At 40.2% G+C, this 21,483-nt stretch overlaps 1 protein-coding gene across 1 annotated transcript in view; it reads left to right on the top strand.

Moving 5' to 3' along the window:
• Window positions 1-18,907, top strand: part of dpydb (dihydropyrimidine dehydrogenase b) — a gene marked incomplete at both ends in the record, with an annotated part of 45,119 nt that extends 26,212 nt beyond the window's left edge. Inside the window, 11 exons of the mRNA XM_080010646.1 lie at window positions 1,252-1,320; window positions 6,372-6,455; window positions 6,593-6,713; window positions 8,063-8,182; window positions 8,555-8,697; window positions 8,988-9,042; window positions 10,729-10,853; window positions 11,748-11,897; window positions 12,019-12,081; window positions 12,590-12,667; window positions 18,752-18,907. Coding sequence (XP_079866772.1) covers window positions 1,252-1,320; window positions 6,372-6,455; window positions 6,593-6,713; window positions 8,063-8,182; window positions 8,555-8,697; window positions 8,988-9,042; window positions 10,729-10,853; window positions 11,748-11,897; window positions 12,019-12,081; window positions 12,590-12,667; window positions 18,752-18,907 — 1,164 coding nt within the window. The remainder of the gene's footprint in view (window positions 1-1,251; window positions 1,321-6,371; window positions 6,456-6,592; window positions 6,714-8,062; window positions 8,183-8,554; window positions 8,698-8,987; window positions 9,043-10,728; window positions 10,854-11,747; window positions 11,898-12,018; window positions 12,082-12,589; window positions 12,668-18,751) is intronic.
• Window positions 18,908-21,483: the final 2,576 nt, after the last annotated feature.

Below are 21,483 nucleotides of genomic sequence, written 5' to 3'. Positions count from 1 at the left end.
CCCGGGCCCCCGCCTTTGCCCGCTGCCCGGCTGGCATTGCACCCAACCCCAACGCCTATCCCTGCAGGTGGTGGGCCCACAGGGTGGATTTAGAGAAAGCATATGATAGGGTGCCGAGAGAGGAAGAGTGGTATTGCATGAGGAAGTCGGGGGTGGCAGAGAAGTATCTAAGAGTGGTACAGGATATGTATTAGGGCAGTCAGACAGTAGTAAGGTGTGCAGTAGGCGTGATGAAGGCATTCAAAGTGGAGGTGGGATTGCATCAAGTATCATCTCTGAGCCCTTTCTTGTTTGCAATGGTGATGGACAGGTTAACAGATGAAATCAGGCAGGAGTCTCCGTGGACTATGATGTTCGCGGATGACATTGTGATCTGTAGCGAGAGTAGGGAGCAAGTTGAGGAGAGCCTGGACAAATGGAGGCATGCATTAGAGAGAAGAGGAATGAAAGGGAGCAGAAGTAAGATAGAATGCATGTGCCTCAATGGGAGGGGAATGCAAGGAGTGGGGAGAAGGTGGATGAGTTCAAGTACTTGGGGTTGACCATCCAAAGCAGCGGAGAGTGTGGGAGAGAGGTGAAGAAGAGAGTACAGGCAGGGTGGAGTGAGTGGAGAAGAGTGTCCGGAGTGATCTGTGACAGAAGGGTTCCACCAAGAGTGAAGGGGAATGTCTACAGGATGGTAGTGAGACCAGCCATGTTGTACGGTTTAGAGGCCGTGGCACTGACAAAAAGGCAGGTGCCTGAACTGGAGGTGGCAGAATTGAGGATGTTGAAATTTTCATTGGGAGTGACAAGGATGGACAGGATTAAGAATGAGTACATTAGAGGGACAGCTCAGGATGGACAGTTGAGAGAAAAAATGAGAGGCGAAATTGAGATGGTTTGGACACGTGTGTAGTATCCTTCTCCCAATGAGTTACACTGGGAGAAGGATGCTGTGGATGGAGCTGCCAGGCAAGAGGAAAAGAGGAAAGCCAAAGAGAAGGTTTATGGAAGTGGTGAGGGAGAACATGCAGGCAGTTGGTGTAGGGGAGGAAGATGCACAGAACAGAAGGTATTGGAGGCAGATGATCCGCTGAGGCGACCCCTAACAGGAGCAGCCGAAAGAAGGACTTATTTCCTCTTATTTCATCATTATTTCAATTTCAACATCATTCAAAGATTCACACAATTCTCACTAAATCCACACTAGTTTAAATTTCTTGCTTAATAGACTGTCCCCTCACTTGAAATGTGAAATCTCACCCGCAGGTGGTGATCTCCAGCATAATGTGTGGTTTCAACAAGTCGGACTGGATGGAACTAGCCAAGATGGCGGAGGTGAGAAACGTCACACTAATGACACGACAGGCATAGAACAGATATTATTTTGTATTATTATTATGTTGACGTTAAACAATGATAAAACAAAACATTTACGTAATTATTGGATTCATATTTATTTGTCTTGTAAAGTATATCCAACCTAAAAAAAACTAGCAACCACACTGCCACTTAGCCCCAGCCATAGCCTTTTCACTTAACTTGTCCACATACAATCGCATTTTGGATTCTGTAGATTTTTATATATTTGTTTATCCTTGGCTATTTTTGTATATTCGTGACTTACCGCAAATGAGAGGTGGCTTTTGACTTTTTTTTTTGCATCATTTGGAAGTGAAGAATCAGAGCTTCAAAAGAAGTTGTCACTTGTTCAAGTAATGCAAAGTTTTAAAGCTATGGCTTGTTAATGACAAGGGTGTGGCAAACTGTGATTCTGAGATAATCACCTTCAATTTTTTTACTTTTAGTTTTAGTTTTTATTAATGCAAAATATCTTCAAAGTTCTGGGAGTTGTTATGTGGGCTAACCCCTACCCTACCCCTGCTACACTCTGAGAGCTTGTTTGGGGCTTCTTTTCATTTTCTTTTCGCCCCTGGCTGCATTTGCAGGTAAACTTGAGAATCATGTGCATTACTACTTGTTCATAATCTGCATCACCAACCTCAACAGACTTCCTCACATCATCAACTTCTTCAGTTGTAACAATGGGCGTGTCGTCGGTCTCCTCCAGTGGTTTTTGAAAATATTGCATTTCATCGTCACATTCAGGTTGAAATTCACTGTTTGAAATGTCCTCCAATTCTGGGATAATGCCAGTATCAGTTTCAGCATTGCTCTCATTTTCTGCATCACTGTCAGAGAACTATCATCGCAGAAAATGAAGTCCAGTATGCGCTGCTTACACTGAATTGGATCTATCGCACTGGTCAGATTAAGGTCCGTAATCCATAACAACATGGAGACGAAAGTTTTTAAAGACAAGTGAAACTGGATCTAGCACATTTCAACAACAAGGCAATTCAAAGTGCTTTACATAAAAAAATAAAAAGCATTAAGACAAAGTGCAAAGAAACATATTATAAAATGACATAGAATGAATAAAGTAAAAAAAGAGAATTCATAGAATGCATAAAAGTTATAGTGCAGTGCAAGAAATGAATCAAAGAAACCTTTTTTCACTCTTTGTTTACAATTATTTTGCCTATTCCCCGAATTGCACCTATTCCCCAAATAGTGTTTTACCTTGTTAAGGTGATATCCTAGCCCCTGAGAAGCGGTCTGGAGATATTTTCCTTTGCCTATTCCCCGAATAGCGATTTACCTTGTTGAGGCGATATCCTAGCCTCAGAGAACTGGTCTGGAAATCTTTTCTTTGCTAACAACTATATAGACTTTTCCAAGAATAGCGTTTTTCCCTGTCAAGGCCATATCCTAGTCCCAGAGTACCAGTCTGGAGATCCTTTCCTTCAGCCGTTCCCAGAATAGTGTTTTACCATGTCAAGGCTTTGTAATTTGTAATTTGTCAAGACTTTGTAATTGTTTTAATGTGGCTGTTTAAATTTGGGTCCGAGTCCATGACTCCACCAAGATTTCTGGCTTTGTTTGTGCTTTTTAACATAAGCGATTTAAGCTGAGCGCTGACTTTTAGTCGTTCTTCCTTGGCCCCCAAAAAAATGTATTTCTGCCACATCCAATCGTCGATTTACTCTGCACTTGCTCAGTGAATGAACTGGATCATAGTCCCCTGGTGATATGGTTCTATAAATGTATCTGTTGTCTGGATAATAATGGTAACATATTTTATTGTTTTCCATTATCTGAGCCAGCAGAAGAGGCACCAGAATGGAGCCATGGGGAACTCTGCATGTCATTTTTGTCCACTCAGATGTGTAATTACCTACAGACACAAAGTAGTCCCTGTCCTTTAAGTAGGATTTTAACCAGTTTAGTACTCTGCCAGAAAGTCCCACCCAGTTTACCAGTCGGTCTAGTGATATGTTTTGGTCAACCGTGTCAAATGCAGCACTGAGATCCAGTAAAGACTGAACTTCTGCCACTGTCTGTGTTTAGATGGATGGAGCTTTTTCATTGATTTTACTTAAAATTGGAGGTCTATAATTGTTCATTAGTGAGGTGTCTAGATTGTTTTTTTTTAAGAGTGCAAGCTCATTGACTGAGACATGAGAGAAGAGAAAGCCTGACTGTATAATAATTATATATCCAGGGTTATATATAATATTTTAGATGTTGCCAGGTGTAAATTAAATGGATTAAAATAAGTTAGTTCCTAAAAGTTAAAAGGCAATCAAACTGAAATTCATTTCGTTTAATAAAGATAGAAAAATGGTTAAATTAAAGAGTAAGACAATTTAACCATAAATAGGGTAGAATGTAAATAGGTGAATAAGTAGTTAAAATAAACAGTTCTAAGCAATATTGTTTGATCGGTGACTGGAGGTACCCGTCAGTGCCCCCTGCGGTAATTGGCCGGAGGTGGGGAAATGAGAGTTGGGGGTGTGGGGGGAGCGAAGTGGAGACGATTGATCAACGTTAGCGCGGTTCAACGCCTCGGCTCAGTTTACGGAAGTGACGTCACCCCGCGCTCACTTGCCGGTAAGAGAGACGTGTGCGGGCGGACGGAGGAAGCGAAGGAATCAGGGAGAGAACGTGAGAGAGACGAGAGGATGGAGAGGATGGAGAGGATGGAGAGGTGAATGATTGAAGAAACCGGAGGAAGTTTAGCATTAGACCACGTACATTTCTGGCTTAATGGCAGTGTATTAAGGTGAATGTGTAGTGTTAGTGTCGGCTAAACTAACGTCGGTGAATCGCTAGATCAATTTTTCAAGTGATTCCTAACGAGGGTTTCACCTCCGCCGCTGTTTTATTTTTTCGAACCACAACCTGTTGGACAGGGTTTACTATGGACTTGTGAGTTGGACTTGTTTTTACCCCTCTGTCGACGACTTTTTACCGGCAGCACCGCACCCAAGCCATGCACAGTCTACACGTGTGTGCGAGTGAGTGAGTGAGTGGGTGTGTGTGTGGGCCCACGGTTTTGGTTAATGTCGGGCTACGTAGTTGAATTGACCTGTTTGATATTGGGGAAATAGGTGTAAAGAGAAGGGATTTAAGTTTTGTGTGTACTGTTTGTTTTTCCATCTAAAAGCGGTCTGATTTGTGTTATTAATGTTTGTTTTGTTCTTTTTCAATTAAAATGGTAGTTATTATTTGTACATATTAAAAGCAGTCACTAAACTGTTACTTATTTTCATTCAAAAGAATTGTCTGGGTGAGTTATTTAAAAGAAAAATTCTAGCCAATGTGAATAGAGACTGAAGTTTTGCATTCGCTTTTTATATTAGTCGGGTATTATAAGTTTCACCAAACACAGGTAAGCCTTCATGGTAGCTACCTTCGAAACTGAACCCAAACACCCCAAACATCGTGTTGGAGTGCACAGATAATATTATAATATTTTACCGGTGTTTTCAGTGATATACCGTTTTGTGATTACCTCTGTTTGAACATTTGTGTGCATGGTGACGGTACTCTCAAAGGAAACACAGGAATGATCAGAGAGCGACATCAGTCATCACGACTTTAGAAATGTTCAGACCCTTGGAGATGATTAAGTCAAGAGTGTGGCCCTTGTTGTGTGTGGTCTCTGTCACATGTTGAGTCAGTACATAGTTATCAACAACATAACACAGTTCTTTGGTCCATTTGTCTTGGGGGTTGTCAACATGGATGTTAAAATCACCCACAATAACCATACAGTCAAAATCAATACAGATCATAGACAGCAGTTCAGTAAGGTCATCGAAGAAGGTTGCACAGTATTTAGGTGGCCTGCAATATTGAGGAACATAGCTAAAGAGGAGGAATTCACACATTCAAATGAAGCAAAATTTCCATAAGATATCTGCTATCTTTGGGGGAATCATTAAACAGAATGGCAACTCCACCTCCTTATGCAGTCTAGCTTCACTCATAAAACGGAAGTTGGGAGGAGTTGACTCGATAAGAACAGCTGCATTTTTATCTTGGTCTAACCAACCTTCAGTTATAAACATAAAATCAAGGTTTGGCTTGATAATAAAATCATTAATTAAAAATGTTTTTCCTGCCAAAGACCTAACATTTAATAAATCTAACTTGGTGAGTTAAAAGCATTAGATGCCCAATTTTTGGGGCAGACTGGCTGATGAGGAATGGATGCTAAATTTGTTAAATTTGCTGAATCGGTTGGGTGCTTCCTGTATCTTAGCAGATTCACCATTCTTTTTCTATTACTTATCAATACAGGAATTGAGGAAGCTACCTTTACACATTAAAATCCCTGCATCCGAGAGTGCCACTGCGTCGCGGTGTCAGTGTCTCCCACAGGCCTGGAGCCCGGCGATGAAGGTCGTAACTAACTTTTAAATTAGGCCCAGTAGATCTAATTTGAGTGAAGATTCAACAACAAGAATGAGAATATTTCTCGAACCCCACTGGCTCATGGAACCCGGGACTTGTGCTCAAACCCCATTGGCTCACAACTAGGGGCTTGGCTGCTCATTTACAATTATAGCTACGCACACTGGAACAGCCCGTTTTGGAACACCATGATGTAGAGGCATGTCACAATGGCTCAAATGCATAATCAGAGTGGTACTTTCAGCAAAAAAAAATGTAAAGACCTGTTTTGGGGACCTCAGAGACCTATGGACCATTATGCTACTTTTTACAAATGTTAATATCATTAAAAATAATTAAATATTTTTATTAAAAAATAGCATAATGGGTCCCTTTAAAAAAAAACTGCCTGTTGCTGATTGACTGTTCAAGTTCAAGAGATTATTTGTCACATACATATACATGCAGTCATACATATATGTAGTGAAATGCCATGACACCCTGTGATTACGCACAATAAGCTCTAAAAATACTAAAATGTGTAATCAACATGAGGCGCTTGCGCAGGCGATTCCACGTAATATAAATAAAAATGTAATAAATGTACTCGGCTGAACAAACTGATTCTGATTCTGATCTCGTCCTAGGCATCAGGAGCCGACGCTCTGGAACTGAATCTCTCTTGTCCTCACGGGATGGGGGAGAGAGGCATGGGACTGGCCTGCGGACAGGTACGATGTTTATGGTTGAACTTGTGATGTGAACACTGGGGCTGGGCGATACATATTCATATTCATAATAGAATAGAACATGAGAGGCTCAATAGCATATTATAAACCCAAACTTTGGTTTGTAATGTGTGTGTCAGGACCCAGAGATGGTGCGTAACATCTGTCGTTGGGTGCGCGCGGCTGTTTCCATCCCCTTCTTCGCCAAGCTGACGCCAAATGTCACCGACATCGTTGATATTGCCACGGCCGCTTACGAAGGTAAATGCCCTTCTAACCTTTCAAAAGGTAAATCAAGTCCTTTAAAGGTACAATAAGTTTGTTTTAACATTTGATCCAAAGGATGAAGTAACTATTTAGATGTCATTAGTACTTATATTTTACTTAATGTTACTAGTAACAACTATTTGGACAATTTTGTCATTGGCAGCTGTCTTCCAATGACAAAATTGGAAGACAGCTGCCAATGACAAAATGGCAGCAAACATGGAGCAGATGGTTTGTCAACCATCTGCTCCATGTTTGAGATATATTGAGATATAAGCCTCTGACTTATTATTATTATAAACGAATAATTCCAATTATTTACTGGTATCTGTTTACATTTTTATACTCACTATTAATTAAGTGCTAATACTTATTCATTTGTGACAACTGCCTAGACTTTTCCTGTTGTCACTGGTAACATTTAGATTTTTACTAGTAATTTCTCATGACAGTTAAAAATGTACATTGTTACTGCTAAAACAAAAAATGTTACGAGTAACAGCTGGAAATGGCGCTAGTCACTAATGAACAAGTACTAATACTCAGTTAATAGCAATTTGTAAAATTGAAATAGATACTAGTCGGAGGAATATATTTGATATCTCAAACACGGAGCCCCATAGGATTCAATGACAACATTTTCCAAATTGTTACTAGTAACATTGCAATAGATACTATTAATAATTGGAAAAGTTACTAGAATCTAATAAACAAGTACTAGCACCTAATACATTTTGACTAGTAAAATAGTTAGTAGTCACTGTCGGAATAGCAAATAGTAACTAAAATGTAAGGACGAGTAACTTTTAAAAGTGACTAGTTCATCCGAAGCATTAAATGTTAAAACGGCTTGCCAAACACAGATTTTTTCAACCACACTAGTGTGCCGTAAGATCTCACCAGGTGTTCCTTGAAACATTTGCAAATTCCATTAAAATAAATAAGTAATGGAAATTTGCTTTTAGCAAGATCAAAGTTGCAAGGTTGCAATAATTAATCTGATTCATCAGTTCCAGCCGGAATAGCAACTCTGGGTTCATCAGAAAAAGTCTGACTCCGAAAGTGACTTCAGAGTCCCTTCCTCTTTTTTGAGATTTGGTTCTTGACGAGGAACTCAGTGAAAAGAGTCTTCCATTTTCAGACTCTTCGTTCATTTGGTTCAGTTGGTGTATAGCGCACAGTGAGTGAAGGAGGACTTCTGGCGAACAAGACATATTTTGTCAACGTCAGTCAGTCTTTATCTTGACGGCTGCTGATATCTCAAGCTCTCAGAACAGGCTCACACCGAATTCTCTGTTTGCCGCTGGTGTTTCACCTCTTGTCTCGCCGTGTACCACCGATAGGAGGAGCGGACGGAGTCACGGCCACCAACACAGTCTCAGGCATGATGGGACTGAAGGCCAATGGTTCCCCTTGGCCAGGCGTAGGACAGGGCCAACGCACCACGTACGGAGGGGTGTCTGGTTAGTACGCACGCATTCACATAAAACACAAAAAGTGGGAGTTCAGCACCTGAGTTCAGTTCATGCATCCAATGTCAGCCATTAAAAGAATGCAACCTTTTGACAAGTCCACTGAGTGTGTGCGATATCTATGTAGAAAAATCCTCCACCTCAAAATGTAAGTTTGATCAATCACTACATTCCCTTTCACTCTTGATACTAGCTGTCAGCCTAATGTTGGTGAGAATCTGCTTTGTTTATCACAGGTTGCCATAGTGTCCCTAATATGGGACTTTTAGTTGCAAAATTGCATCTCTATTTTCCGTTTGGCAATGCTTCCACCGCCATTCATTACTTCACCAACAATGACAACTATATTGGATATCTATCCAGGGAACGCTATCAGACCTATAGCGCTCAGAGCAGTCTCGGCTATCGCCCGGGCTCTCCCTGGTTTTCCTGTTCTGGCCACCGGGGGCATTGACTCAGCAGAGACTGGACTGCAGTTCCTCCATGCTGGTGCCTCTGTGTTACAGGTAACTATACTAGTATCACTGCTATGATACACTTGACTATGTTACTTGTGCTTGGCGACCTTGGAGACCTCTAGAAGAACTAAAATGGAAATGTTTTTAAACCCAAACAACCAAAGTTTCAGCCATATCTGTCTAATTGTTTACGTCCTGAAGGTCTAAAAACCAAATGGGAAAATAACAAGTTTATTAAAAAAAAACACAGTTTTTGTTCTCTGTACTCCATTTTGACGGGTGGAAAGAGTTGAAAGATCGCAATCTGTTTAGCGCTATGTCTCCCTGTCGGTCTCCAGGTGTGTAGCGCGGTTCAGAACCAGGACTTCACGGTGGTTGAGGACTACTGTGTAGGTATGCAACTGTCCGTGTTCAGAATCAGAATTTATTCCGCCAAGTACATTTTTATATACGAGGAATTTCATTGATTAGGACTGATGCGTCTCCCTTCAGACAATAAGAATACAAAATAAATCTTAACAGTCGGAAAAAAGAATACAATAAATTACTGGTAAAAGTATATAGCGTAAAATATAATATGTAATTGACTTATGAATTACTTATAACTTATAAATTAATTATTACAATGTACTTTCAGTTATTATAAGTTATAAGTTATTATGGAGGCTGCAATGTTACAACAGTGTAATTTCAATATATTGCATGGATATTGCACAATACATTGCTACTAATGACATGTCGGGAATGAGCTGCTGTATGTTGCCTCTATGTGTCTGCGTGTCCGCCATATTGGAGCTGTCAAGAGCCGCTAGTAAACAAATACGATGTGTACTGAGAGATGCAGTCTTCTCTACAAAATTGACTGTAACTCGCTTGATTATGAACCGATTTCCATGAAATTTAGTTTGTTATAATTGTGAGAAATTGAACATGATACTGGTTTCTTGTTGGAATTCAGTTACTGTTTAAAGGAATGAGGTATCATGTGTGCCTCTTATTGCACTTTGATTTAACAATTAACTATTGAATATACTTGGCCATAATTGCCTAAATATATAACAAGCTATATAAAGAATGAAATCATGAAGGCATGTAGATTAATAATATTTTTTATTGAATATTCAAAATAAAACACACTGCGTTTACTGTGCTGTGTTTACAAGAGCAACCTGCAGGTGGGGTTTTATTACTATATCGAAAAACGTGATTAGTTAGAGGTGAAAGGTTGGCTTGAGATCGTCCAAACTGATTGGCTTTCCGTTGAAACTTGCCAAACTCAGAAATGAACAGATCTGTGGAATTTTTCATCAAAATGATCGAGTAAAAGGAAAAAAAAAAATTTCAATGTTATTGTCATTGTTTTATCACCAAGCACCAATTCAAATTGTGCTTAAAGGGAATTATTTTCACAGGACATTATGACCGTAGAGATTAAAATATGCCGGACTTTTCCTGGTCAAACACCGGCAAATACCGGATAACGGAAACACTGGTTTTACAGAAAAAATGGAAAGCAAAGTTATATTTGTCACCCTTTCTTTTTTTTCTATTTTCCTTTTGCTACTGATACGATCTGAACTTGAACTTGAACTGTGAGTTTTGAGATCCGTTGCACCCCTAATTGTGATGCAGTGCGATTCGACACGATTTGATTTAATACCATGCGATTCAACGTGATACAATGCGATTCAACGCGGTGCAAATATCATGATACTTTGCAATTTAGTGGTACAGAGAGTTTGATTTTATTTTTTTGGTTCTTTCTTAAGCAAACAGCAAATTATAAATTAACTATAAAAGTCCCATTTTTACTTCACATATTTGTTTCTCTAGTACTGCAACTCAGTAAGCATCTCATTTTTAATAATGATCATATAATTATATATACATAAATTGGATTTTGTGGATGCAAAGATGTTACAAATGATGCATCGCAATTTCATCCCAAATTGTATCTGGCCCACATTTTTTTAAATCGAGCAAACGCATCGTCAACTTTTATGCCAGTGCACCGATGTGAATCTGTAAATATTACCATCCCTAAGAGGATGATTTTTTTTCCCATCCCTTTGTGTCCAGGGCTGAAGACACTGCTGTACCTCAAGAGTCTGGAGGAGTGTAGGGAGTGGGATGGCCAGTCTCCTCCCACTGAGCGACATCAGAGAGGGAAACCGGTCCCCAGAGTGGGGGATCTGGTGGGAAAGGTAGCTACATAGCTGTGGCAAGCCATTTAATCCTTAGGACGAACTAGTCACTTTTTAGAAGTTACTAGTATTTATTATAATTATAATTTTTATAATAATAATTATTATTATTAATAATAACAATCATAATAATAATAATACTGGCTTTAAGTTATATAGCGCCTTTCAAGGGACCCAAGGTAGCTTTACACACACACATAGACACATAGTCACACAAGCCAATTTGAGTCTTGTGACTCAGATTTGAGAAGGAGGATACACCCCAACACATCGACATTAACCCTAACATACATGTCTTTTGATTTATATTATACGTAATTAAGTTACTAGTTGCTATTCCAACAGTTACTAGTACCTATTGCAATGTTACTAGTAACAATTTGGACAATTTTGTCATTGAATCCTATGGGTAAAACAGAAATGTAAAACCAAAAATGTTTCCATTAATGACATTGAATGCTACTAATCCCTAATGAATAGGTACTAGTATTAGATTTTTAGAAACTAGTAACATTGCAATAGATACTATTAACAATCGGAATAGATACTAGTCAACTATTTAATATCTCCAACACGGAGCCACATAATATTCAATGACATTGCCCAAATTGTTACTCGTAACATTGCAATACCGATTTGTGGATGAGAAACCATAGAGGTGGAGTTTGTAGTACTGAACAACTTGGTTTAACACTACAATAACATTGTCAAGGCCACTAACCGTCACTGCTGAGGTCCCCCTTTCAGAAGGTTCCTCATTTGGTTCCTGGACCTTGGTTGAAAAGCCGCTCATGGTAATACCATTTGATTTCCAACAAAGTGTGTGTGTGTGTGTGTGTGTGTGTGTGTGTGTGTGTGTGTGTCTGTGTGTCTGTGTGTGTGTGTTTGGTATAGAGCCTGCCCAGCTTCGGCCCTTACCTCCAGGAAAAGACAGACGAGATCGCCAACTTTAAAAAGAAGCTAAAGAATGTTGTCCCAACTGTCACCAGGGAAACCAACGTCGCTAGAGTCAATACGCCTAAGAAACCTGTCCCCGCTGTCAAGGTTGTGACACGCCCAACCATATGAGACAGCTACAGAATTTACATGGCTAGAATAGTTTCATAGAAAACTGTGTGTGTGTGTGTGTGTGTGTGTGTGTGTGTGTGTGTGTGTGTGTGTTTAGGACGTGATAGCCAGAGCATTGTGCCACATTGGAGCTTATCAGGATCTCAACAACCAGGAACAGGTAATAGTGGTTTATTTTGGCCGACTTTTGTGTTTTTATGTGACAATTTGGACAATTCAAGTCTCATTTTATAAGAAAATACCCTCATTGCATCAATTATATGAAGTTGAAATGTTGTATCTCTATCATATTTCTAAAAAATGTAATTGATTCTTTGTTTCTGGCGCTTTGGCCTTTTTTTCTGAAAAACATCTGAGATGTCAAACAGAAAAGTTTGACACCTTGATTTTTTGTTAATAGATTTTTCTGTGAGTAAATAATTCAGGATACTCAAATATTTGCTCCTGATAGTGTAACCACTTGGACTGCCCATTACAGAATAGTTATCAAGTAGGTTCATTCAGGTCTCTGTGAACTTAACATTTTCATTATCCTGAAAGAGAGAACCTGAATTGAGCCACTCCAGTCAGGTTCTGCTGTGACACAAAAGTGCTTTTGACCCAAATGTACCACTAGGATGTGCATGTCATGAAATACAAAACAACTAAATTGCGAAATACCCTCACAGGTCGTGGCTCTGATAGATGAGGAGATGTGTATCAACTGTGGAAAGTGTTACATGACCTGCAACGACTCTGGATACCAGGTAACTTACGTAGCCCCGGATGAAAGTGAAAAGCTGAATCCGTTGAATGGTAACGCTAACAGTACGGATATCATTGCCATAAAACTTTGAGAAGCTCTTTGGTTGTTTGCGACGGACTTCACAACCCGATGGCACAAGTAGAAAGCAATTTTGTAATTATACGATCAGAGCTTGTTGCAAGAAAAGCTGACATGGGGCAGTCGATCAGGGCAGAGCTGGTGTTGGAGAATTCGGCCTTCGTGGCTGATGAGATTAATCTGTCTGCTAGAGGAAAACATACTGAGAGCATTGAAAATATTTATTCTGCAGAATAAAGAACAAGATACCGTTATGCTTCAAAGCAGTGATCTGATCAGTCTCCCTCTGCTTCTGTTGAAGAGGTCTTTGTACCGATGAGAGGTTGTATATGATTGGTCAGCTTGTCATTTACAGGACTACGCCACCTCGTTCCTCTTTCTCCATTTCCGGTGAGAGATGTTGGTTTGAGGTTTGATGCTTTTCCTTTCTCTGATGTAATCTATTTACTGTTTTTTCTACTTTTAATCACATTTTTACAGGTTGGAAGTTCAGTATTTATATTTTTGTGGTATAAGTGGTTTAATCAGTGTTGGTGTAATGCGCCAGGGCTTGGCGTGGTGCCAGGCCAGGTAAAGCCGCACTGGTATGGCACTGTCAATCAGGTCGATTGAAGCAAATCACGCTCTGACATGGATTGCAATGTGTACCGAACAGCAGCGTTACAGTGGAAGCCTTCTTAAAGGAATGGGAGAGCAGGTAGGGTGTGAAAATGTAAGTCATGGCACTAGAATGAATAAGGCAGTGGTAGCCTTTCTTAAAAAGGAATTGCTAGTTAATAAAGTTGTTAGGCTCACTGACTCAGGAGTAGACTTTCCTTAACTGGCTTGAGTCGAGAGACATGAAAGGTAGGATGAATGCAAACAGACCAGGGAAGATGCAGGCGAACAGCTGCTGGGTGGATGACCTTAGAAATGGGGAAAGGGCTCACAAAGCGCGGGGCCAGCTTTCTGGATTCAACCTGGAGGGGTAAGTCCCGTGTAGAGAGCCAGACCTTCTGTTCTGGTGCCCCGCGCCTGCCGCCAGGTGCATTGTCAGCGGCGGTTGAAGGCCTGAGCAGATAGGACGCTGGCCTCGCATTCCTGCTCGGGAAACAGAGGCGGCTGATAGCCGCTGGAACACTGGAATGGGGAGAGACCCTTAGCGGAGCTGGGCAGGGTGTTATGCGCATATTCATCAATCTTTCTTCATTAACTTCAAACCCTTCTATTCTCCCCTTGAGTTTGTTTCATTCTTACTGCTCGGTGTTTACATACCACCAAAAGCCATGTGCGAGACGCACAACGCATGCTCGCCAACCAGATATGGTGTGTGGAACAGACAAACCCGAACTCCCTAATTATTGTCCTAGGCGACTTAAACAAAGGAAACCTCAGCCATGAACTCCCCAAATATGGACAGTTTATTAAATGCCCCAACAGAGAGGAGAATACTTTGGATCACTGTTACACCACAGTAAGCTGTGCCTATCACGCCAGCCCCCGAGCTGCACTGGGACACTCTGACTCTGATTTTTTCCTATCAGAGTGCTCTGGGGTATCAAAAAAATTTGAGCTGGTCAAAAGGATGCTGAAGTTGATTCTGTAGAGGAGTTGGATGATTGTCTTGCTAAAACCAAAAATAAGAAAAATATTGATGTCACTGATACACATAATTTTTAAGATCAGTAAGAAATGCAGCAGGGACACAAAAGCTCACAGGGATTTTCCCTTGGCATAAATATAGATTAAGTAAATGGGCCACTGTTGTGTGCAAAAGTCTTAATGATTCTTAATGGGTGTATTTACTAATTTGTTTTTGTTGTTTTGGCTTCTGGGTTCTGTTCTTATCTTGTCTCTCCTTTTGCCTTTATTTATGAATATGTTAAGAATAGGCACACTTAATATTAATGGCAGCAGAGACCAGGGAAAAGAGCTGTGCTTGGAGAATTCATAAAACATAAAATTATAAAAATCCTGTTTTTACAGGAAACTCATAGTGATTTGGAGTATTTGGTGGATTGGGGAATGTCCATGTGTTGAGACATGGCAGTTTTTAGTGCAGGGCTGGCCATTTTGTTTTGCCGTGGTTGGATGTAAATATTGTGTCAAAAAATGTAGAGTGTGAAGGTAGATTAATTAGTTGTAAGGGCATTAGGGGCAGAGACTTTGTCTTTATTAACATATAGCCACTACATACAGATATATATATATATATATATATATGGTCAACGCTGCCTATTTGTTTGATATATGGAGGATTAAAAATCCCAACACAAATCAATACACATGGTCTTAAGTCTTAGGAGATAGAGTAACTTCAGCGTGGTTAGATTCTTTTTATATAAAGGGATCCAACTGCAATAGGCTGGTTAAATCCGCGAATTCATCTGTTAGTTTCTTTTATCACCATATTGCAATTGACCACCGGTCATCACCTCAGAGATCTGCTTATTGGAAGTTCAATGTAAAGCTCCTGCAAGATGCCAAGTTTTGCTCGAGTTTTGAGGAGTTCTGGTTCAAGTGGAGGTATAGAAGGAGTGGTTTTGAATCACTGAGCTGGTAGTGGGATGCAAGTAATGGTCATAGGAATTTTGTTTAGCAATATACAGTTTTTTCCAAAGCTGAAAGCAGTTGGAGAATAGCATAAAGCAATTGGAGAATAGCGTAAAGGAACTTGAAAATGAAATGATTGGTACCAATAACATGGAAACAAATAAAAACATCTCTGTACTCTGAAGAGATTTAGCTACATACCTACAGGAGCGAGCAAAGGGGACACTGGTAAGGTCCAGGTTTTCTATGCTGAGGGAGATGGATGCTCCAAGCTCTTTCTTTTTTGGGCTGGAGAAAAAGCAGTGTGAAACCAAACAAATATACTGTTTGAGATTGCATAATGGGCCTTTAACATGTGTGGTGAACGAGTTGAGGGTTGAAGCAGCTAAATATTATGAGAATTGATTTTCTGCTGATTTGTGTGACTCCATATGTACTGACACTTTCTTATGGATCTGCAAAAACACTCATGTAGAAAAGACTGATTTTGGACCCTCCCATTACCTTCAATGAGCTGAGTAAAGCAGTTTTCCACATGCCTTCAGGAAAAGCTCCAGGGGTGAATGGGCTGTCGGTGGACTTTTTTCAAACATTTTGGGAAACCTTTGGTAACCACTGGTTCGATTTTTTTTTTTTTATGTGAATGCATGAATTCAGGAGAACTGCCACTCAGTTGTCGACATGCAGTACTCAGTCTTTTACCAAAAAAGGGTGATTTGAAAAACTGGAGACCTGTTGCCCTATTATGTGCTGATTTTAAGATTTTCTCTAAAAGCCTAGCAAATAGACTTAAGAGCTGTCTGGGGTCAATCATTGAAAAAGAGCAAACATACTGTATACTGTATAGAGTGGACCACAGGTGCCTTTTTAAAACGTTTTCTGCATTTGGCTGTGGGGAACATTTTATTGCTGGGGTTAGGTTGCTATACACTGGAGCCTCATGTCTAGTCAAGGTGGGCGGGGGACTGAGTAGACAAGTAACCTGTCTGGCATAACCTGTAACTTGTCTGGCATCAGATAAGGATGTCCTCTATCGGGGCAGCTCTATACTCTAGCTATTGACCCTTTTCTGGTACTGCTACGGAATAAGCTGCAGGGAATAAGTCCAGAAGGATTAGAATTTGGTACCCCAGATAAACGTTCTGCATATGCAGATGACCTGTCAGTGATGGTCAAGGATAAAAACAATATACAGGAATTAGCAAACAGGCTAACAATTTATGAAAGAGCAGCCTCGGCTACAGTGAACTGGAATAAGAGTGAGGTTTTACATTGTGGTTCATGGATGAGGGAGGAAGTGCCTCAGTTACCAGGTGGGCTACGGTGGGATAGAGATGGGCTTTAGTTTTTAGGGCTGTATACAGTATAGGCCTGGAGGGTAGGGTCAGGAAGAACTGGGATGGACTGCTACAAAAACTGGAATCCAGGATTTCTAAGTGGAAGTAGTTACTGTCCAAATTGTCGTACAGTGATCACCCGATCACTGTACAACAATTTGATCAGTAACAATTTAGCAGTTTCAACAATCTGGCATCGTTTGGCTGTTCTGAACCCACCTGCTGGGCTCCTGTGGACTCTATAGAGGAAGCTGGTGGAGTTTTTTGGTCTGGTCACCACTGGGTAAAATCAGTGGAACTATATCTGCCCTTACAGGAGGGAGCACGGGCTGATGGTTCTTGAGAGCAGGAGAACTGCTTTTAGACTTCAGACTGCTCAGCAAGAGTGCTACTTAGAGGAGCTGGTGGGCTGGGACTGGACTATCACCTTTTTCTGACAGAGATAGAGGACTTAAGAGACAGAAGCTTACGGGACATTCACCTTTTTATTCCTCCATACTGAAGGAATGGAGGTTATTAAAGACTCTAAGAGAAAGAGGCATGGAGCCTGGACCATGGATATGGGAGGAGACCATTTTTTACTCCCCACTTATTCCATTGCAATCTCTGCACTCTGCAACAACAAGGAAACATGATGAGTGGGATTTCAAAACTTGGACACTTGCAGTAGGATGTCAACTACTTGTTTGAAGACCACCATGGAGTTTGCCCAACAGACGGGCATAACTTCTCTGAGGAATTTGAAGAGATTTAAAAGAGATCAGTAAGAAATGCAGCAGGGACACAAAAGCTCTCTCTGAAGAAGTGGTGGTCTTTTTCAACCCATCGAGGGAGTAGAATCTCCCATTTTTTCCATCTTTGTCTGTCTTCTTTTGTTACAGATGATTGGATTGATGAGAGTGGGAAGCTGCTGACTCTGAGCACTTCAAGCATGGGTAGCCTGGAGAACATTACGGGGAATATGGTAGTAGTAAAAATCACATAAGAGACCTGTTGAGTGTTGAGGAGCATCATTGGCAGAAAGGGCAGAATATGGCAGGTCTTAGGTGGAGTGTGCTATACAAGCCTCCACTACAAAAAGAACTGGGGACTTACAGTGGAGAATCCTACACAGGACTCTGGCCACAAAAACATTCTTGGTAAGGATAGATCCAAATGTTGGAGTTGGGTGTCCATTCTGTGATCAAGCTGAAACTGTTGCTTATATTCAATGTGATCATGTTTCTGAACTGCTTAATGAACTGTGTAAGAGATTGGGGGAATCATTCTCTGTGGAGCTTTATATTTTAGAGCCTTTGTACTATTGCAGTAAAGAAGCAAAATCTGTTCTGCTTAATTTATTGTTTGGGCAGGCAAAATTGGGCCTACAAACCCATGGCTAATGTATAGGGGTATGGTCTCTGTGGACAGAATATGCCTACAACCAGCTCGTCAGTAATATTGAAGGCTTTTGTAGTGGAAAAAAACGCATCTAACACTTAAACTGAAGAAGAGAGGTTCGAGAGAGTCGAGGTCTGAAGATATAAGACTTTATTATCACTTGCAAGAAGTGACAACAGAATCTGAGTTGGTTTGGCAAAGAACTCCCGAGCCGCTCACGGACTCCTTCTTTTAACCCCTTTCTGTTGGTCCGGAATGTACATCTGTTTATTCTCAATAAGAATCCCTTCCTTACTCCTACACAGTCAATAGTGCAAAGAACCCAGTTGTCTGCAGTCTTTGACGTCAGTTACAATAACAAACCTCCCGACGCTAGTCCAGGCCATATTTTAGAGGGGATGTTTGCATTAACAGACCTTCCCATGTCATGTGGCTCACGGTCAACAAAGCACTTATTCATGTCTTTGCTGACCCCTGTTTCACACACACTTACTTCATTCATATAGCATATGGGCAAGATAACGAATGTTCTTTCTTATCTAATGGTAGAATATAATGAACATATTTCTTTTAAATGTACTAGTAAATTTCTCCCATACTTTAGAAAGGTTTGGTGTGTAAATGGAACTTCGTGTCTTGCTGATTAAGAGGAATTGATTGTATGCATTTAGAGGTGGAAACATTTGTTGTTATTTCTATCTTGGTGTTTTTTTTATTTTATTTTGTTAATTAGTTAATTTCTTTCTCTCTCTCTCTAGGCCATAAAGTTCGATCCAGAGACCCATCTTCCTATGGTGAATGACAGCTGTACCGGTTGCACGCTGTGCCTGAGCGTCTGTCCGATCATAGATTGCATCAAGATGGTTACCAGGACAACGGCATATGAGCCCAAGCGGGGTGTCCCCGTCTGCTAGTGGCAATTTGACCGATTAATCGTCCCTCATCACGTCAGGCTCTATTTTTTCATATATCATATGGTTATGTAGAAGGGTCCAATCATGTATGCATTTTTTACAAGGCAAACATGCTTTCAAATGGCACGTGTAGTCACCGACACTAACATTCAGTATGAACTTTAAAGCAGTAAGCATGTAATAAGAAAAACTGCTACGCACCAATACGACATCATTTCAGACACCAAGTAATCAAAGTTAAATATTCTTTTGGCTGATTAAGCCATTTTCATATTAAGCCTTTTAGGATGTCCCTCAGTAAGTAAGGGACTTTTCGGCCTTTTAGAATGTCACTAAAAGTAAGGGATAATGTGATGACAAGGGACAGAGAACTGAGTCCAGGGCCAGTGGCTTACCACTGGAAGGGTAGCTCAATAATACCAATTTAGGCAACAGACATCATAGGAACCAAAAGTGTAATTATGTTATTTTCAATGTAACATAACAATGGGGTAATGCTTAAGTTAATGTTAAACCTGCGTATACTAAAAATTCACATTTAACATTGGCTATTTGGCCAATAGGTGAATTGCTGTTGTAATATGTGATCTGAATAAATGGTTTTCTGATTCATCCCCACATGTCCAGGTTTTTTTTCTTTTGTTAATGACAAAAGATGTAAATATTTTGAAAGGTGGTCCCGCTGTCTGGCATATCTACCCGGAGTAGATCTGACCACCAAGGGGAGGGTGTTATTCCTGAAACCCAATCAGCTGGGAGTCCGCTGATTACATAATGTGGAGTCAATCCTGTAGGGTGTTGGAACGATGGGCTTCCACCACCCTGGCACACCATATGCCTCATGGTCTTCACATAATAAGCGCCCGTTTAGAGTTGAAGAAATTACGACGCCAAATGGGCTTGAGGTAAAGAAAGTAAATAATGAAGAAGAGGAGAGAATGTGACCTGAAACCACCAAAGAGGTCAGAGCATGGAGGAGATTGTCCTCAATCTAGCCTCTTAGACTGGGAGTTACAGTATCAAAAGCTTGATGAGTAAACATACTAAAGCATGATGATTTTCAGTAGTGATGTTCTAATAATCTTTCTATAATTTTGCATGATTTGAAATGCAATTATTACATAACAAGTGATTCATGGTAGGATGCGATTAGATTAGAATGATCCATGGGGGAATGCAATGATTACAGTGATTTATGATTTAGAATGAAATGACTAAATAAGATTCATGGTTAATGCATTAATGCATAATGATTTAATGACTGATCTATGTGTGTGACAATGTAATAGCCAGAATCATAATTTAATGATCTAAAAATTATAGAAAATTCTATTGTGTTGTGTTACAACTGACTTGATGAAATGTATGAGAAGAACAGCCATGAGAAGTCCGGAAAGAGAACTGTCGGCTGAACGCTTCAAAGATATGGCTGCAGATAACATGGCACAGAGCCTTTCGAGGGAGAAAATAAAATAATGGAGCATTCGTAGTTAAGAGATAATGATTTAATGGCTATGATCTATGTATATAATAATCTGATAGAAAAGTGATTTCATGGTTGAAATGATAGAAAGGGCAAACTGTATTGTGTTAAATGATTTTGTGGGGAAAAGAGTGACAAAGTAATATTTTATGTAATGTAATGTGAAGTCCTAATGTCTGTAACAAGGTCCGCCATTTTAGGATTTCAGGTAGGGAGAGTGCTAAATTGGAGTATTTTCTGAGTCATTTCCTATGGCCATAAATGAGCTTGAGGGAAGACATCCTGATAGGTTGCGAGGTATGAGTCACTGAAGGGTGATCCAGGAAGAGGAGACACGAAAAGAGCCCGACTGCAGTCATAGGGCATTCGGCTGCACATTCTCCTCTGACCTCTGACATCAACAAGGCATTTTCGTTCACACAACTGCCGCTCACTGGATATTTTCTCTTTTTTTCGGACCATTCTCCCTGGAGATGGTTGTGCGTGAAAATCCCAGTAGGTCAGCAGTTTCTGAAATACTCAGACCAGCACGTCTGGCACTAACAGCCATGACACGTTCAAAGTCACTTAAATTACCTTACTTCCCCATTCTGATGCTCGGTTTGAACTTCAGAAAGCCATCCTCACCATGCCTACATGCCTAAATGCAATGAGTTGCTGCCATGTTGCTGATTAGCTATTTGTGTTAACAAGCAATTGAACAGGTGTACCTAATAAAGTGGCCGGCGAGTGTGTGTGTGTGTGTGTGTGTGTGTGTGTGTGTGTGTGTATATATATATATATATATATATATATATATAGTCTCTGCAGTGCACTTATTTAAATAAAAATGTATCAGCTGAATAAATGTCAACAGCTAATCAAAAAACGAAACTCAAACTTAAAAATATATATATGAATGAAAAATAAATAATCATTATCGATAACAAATATTAATAAAAAGCGTAATATTAAAGTATAGTCGGGAAATGGAGTCTCCTCATTACAAAAGTGCAGGATTTATTATTTACAAGTAAAGTATTTACACAAAAACATCCAGTCTTTACTAAATTAAGTCCCATAGGAACGGAAAGCAACAGGGAGATGGTGTGAC

Source organism: Zeus faber, assembly GCF_960531495.2.
Source record: "Zeus faber genome assembly, chromosome: 12".
In the NCBI taxonomy this organism is placed as follows: Eukaryota; Metazoa; Chordata; class Actinopteri; order Zeiformes; family Zeidae; genus Zeus; species Zeus faber.
The sequence above is the reverse complement of the archived record's forward strand: the minus strand, read 5'-3'. Positions and strand labels throughout refer to the sequence as shown.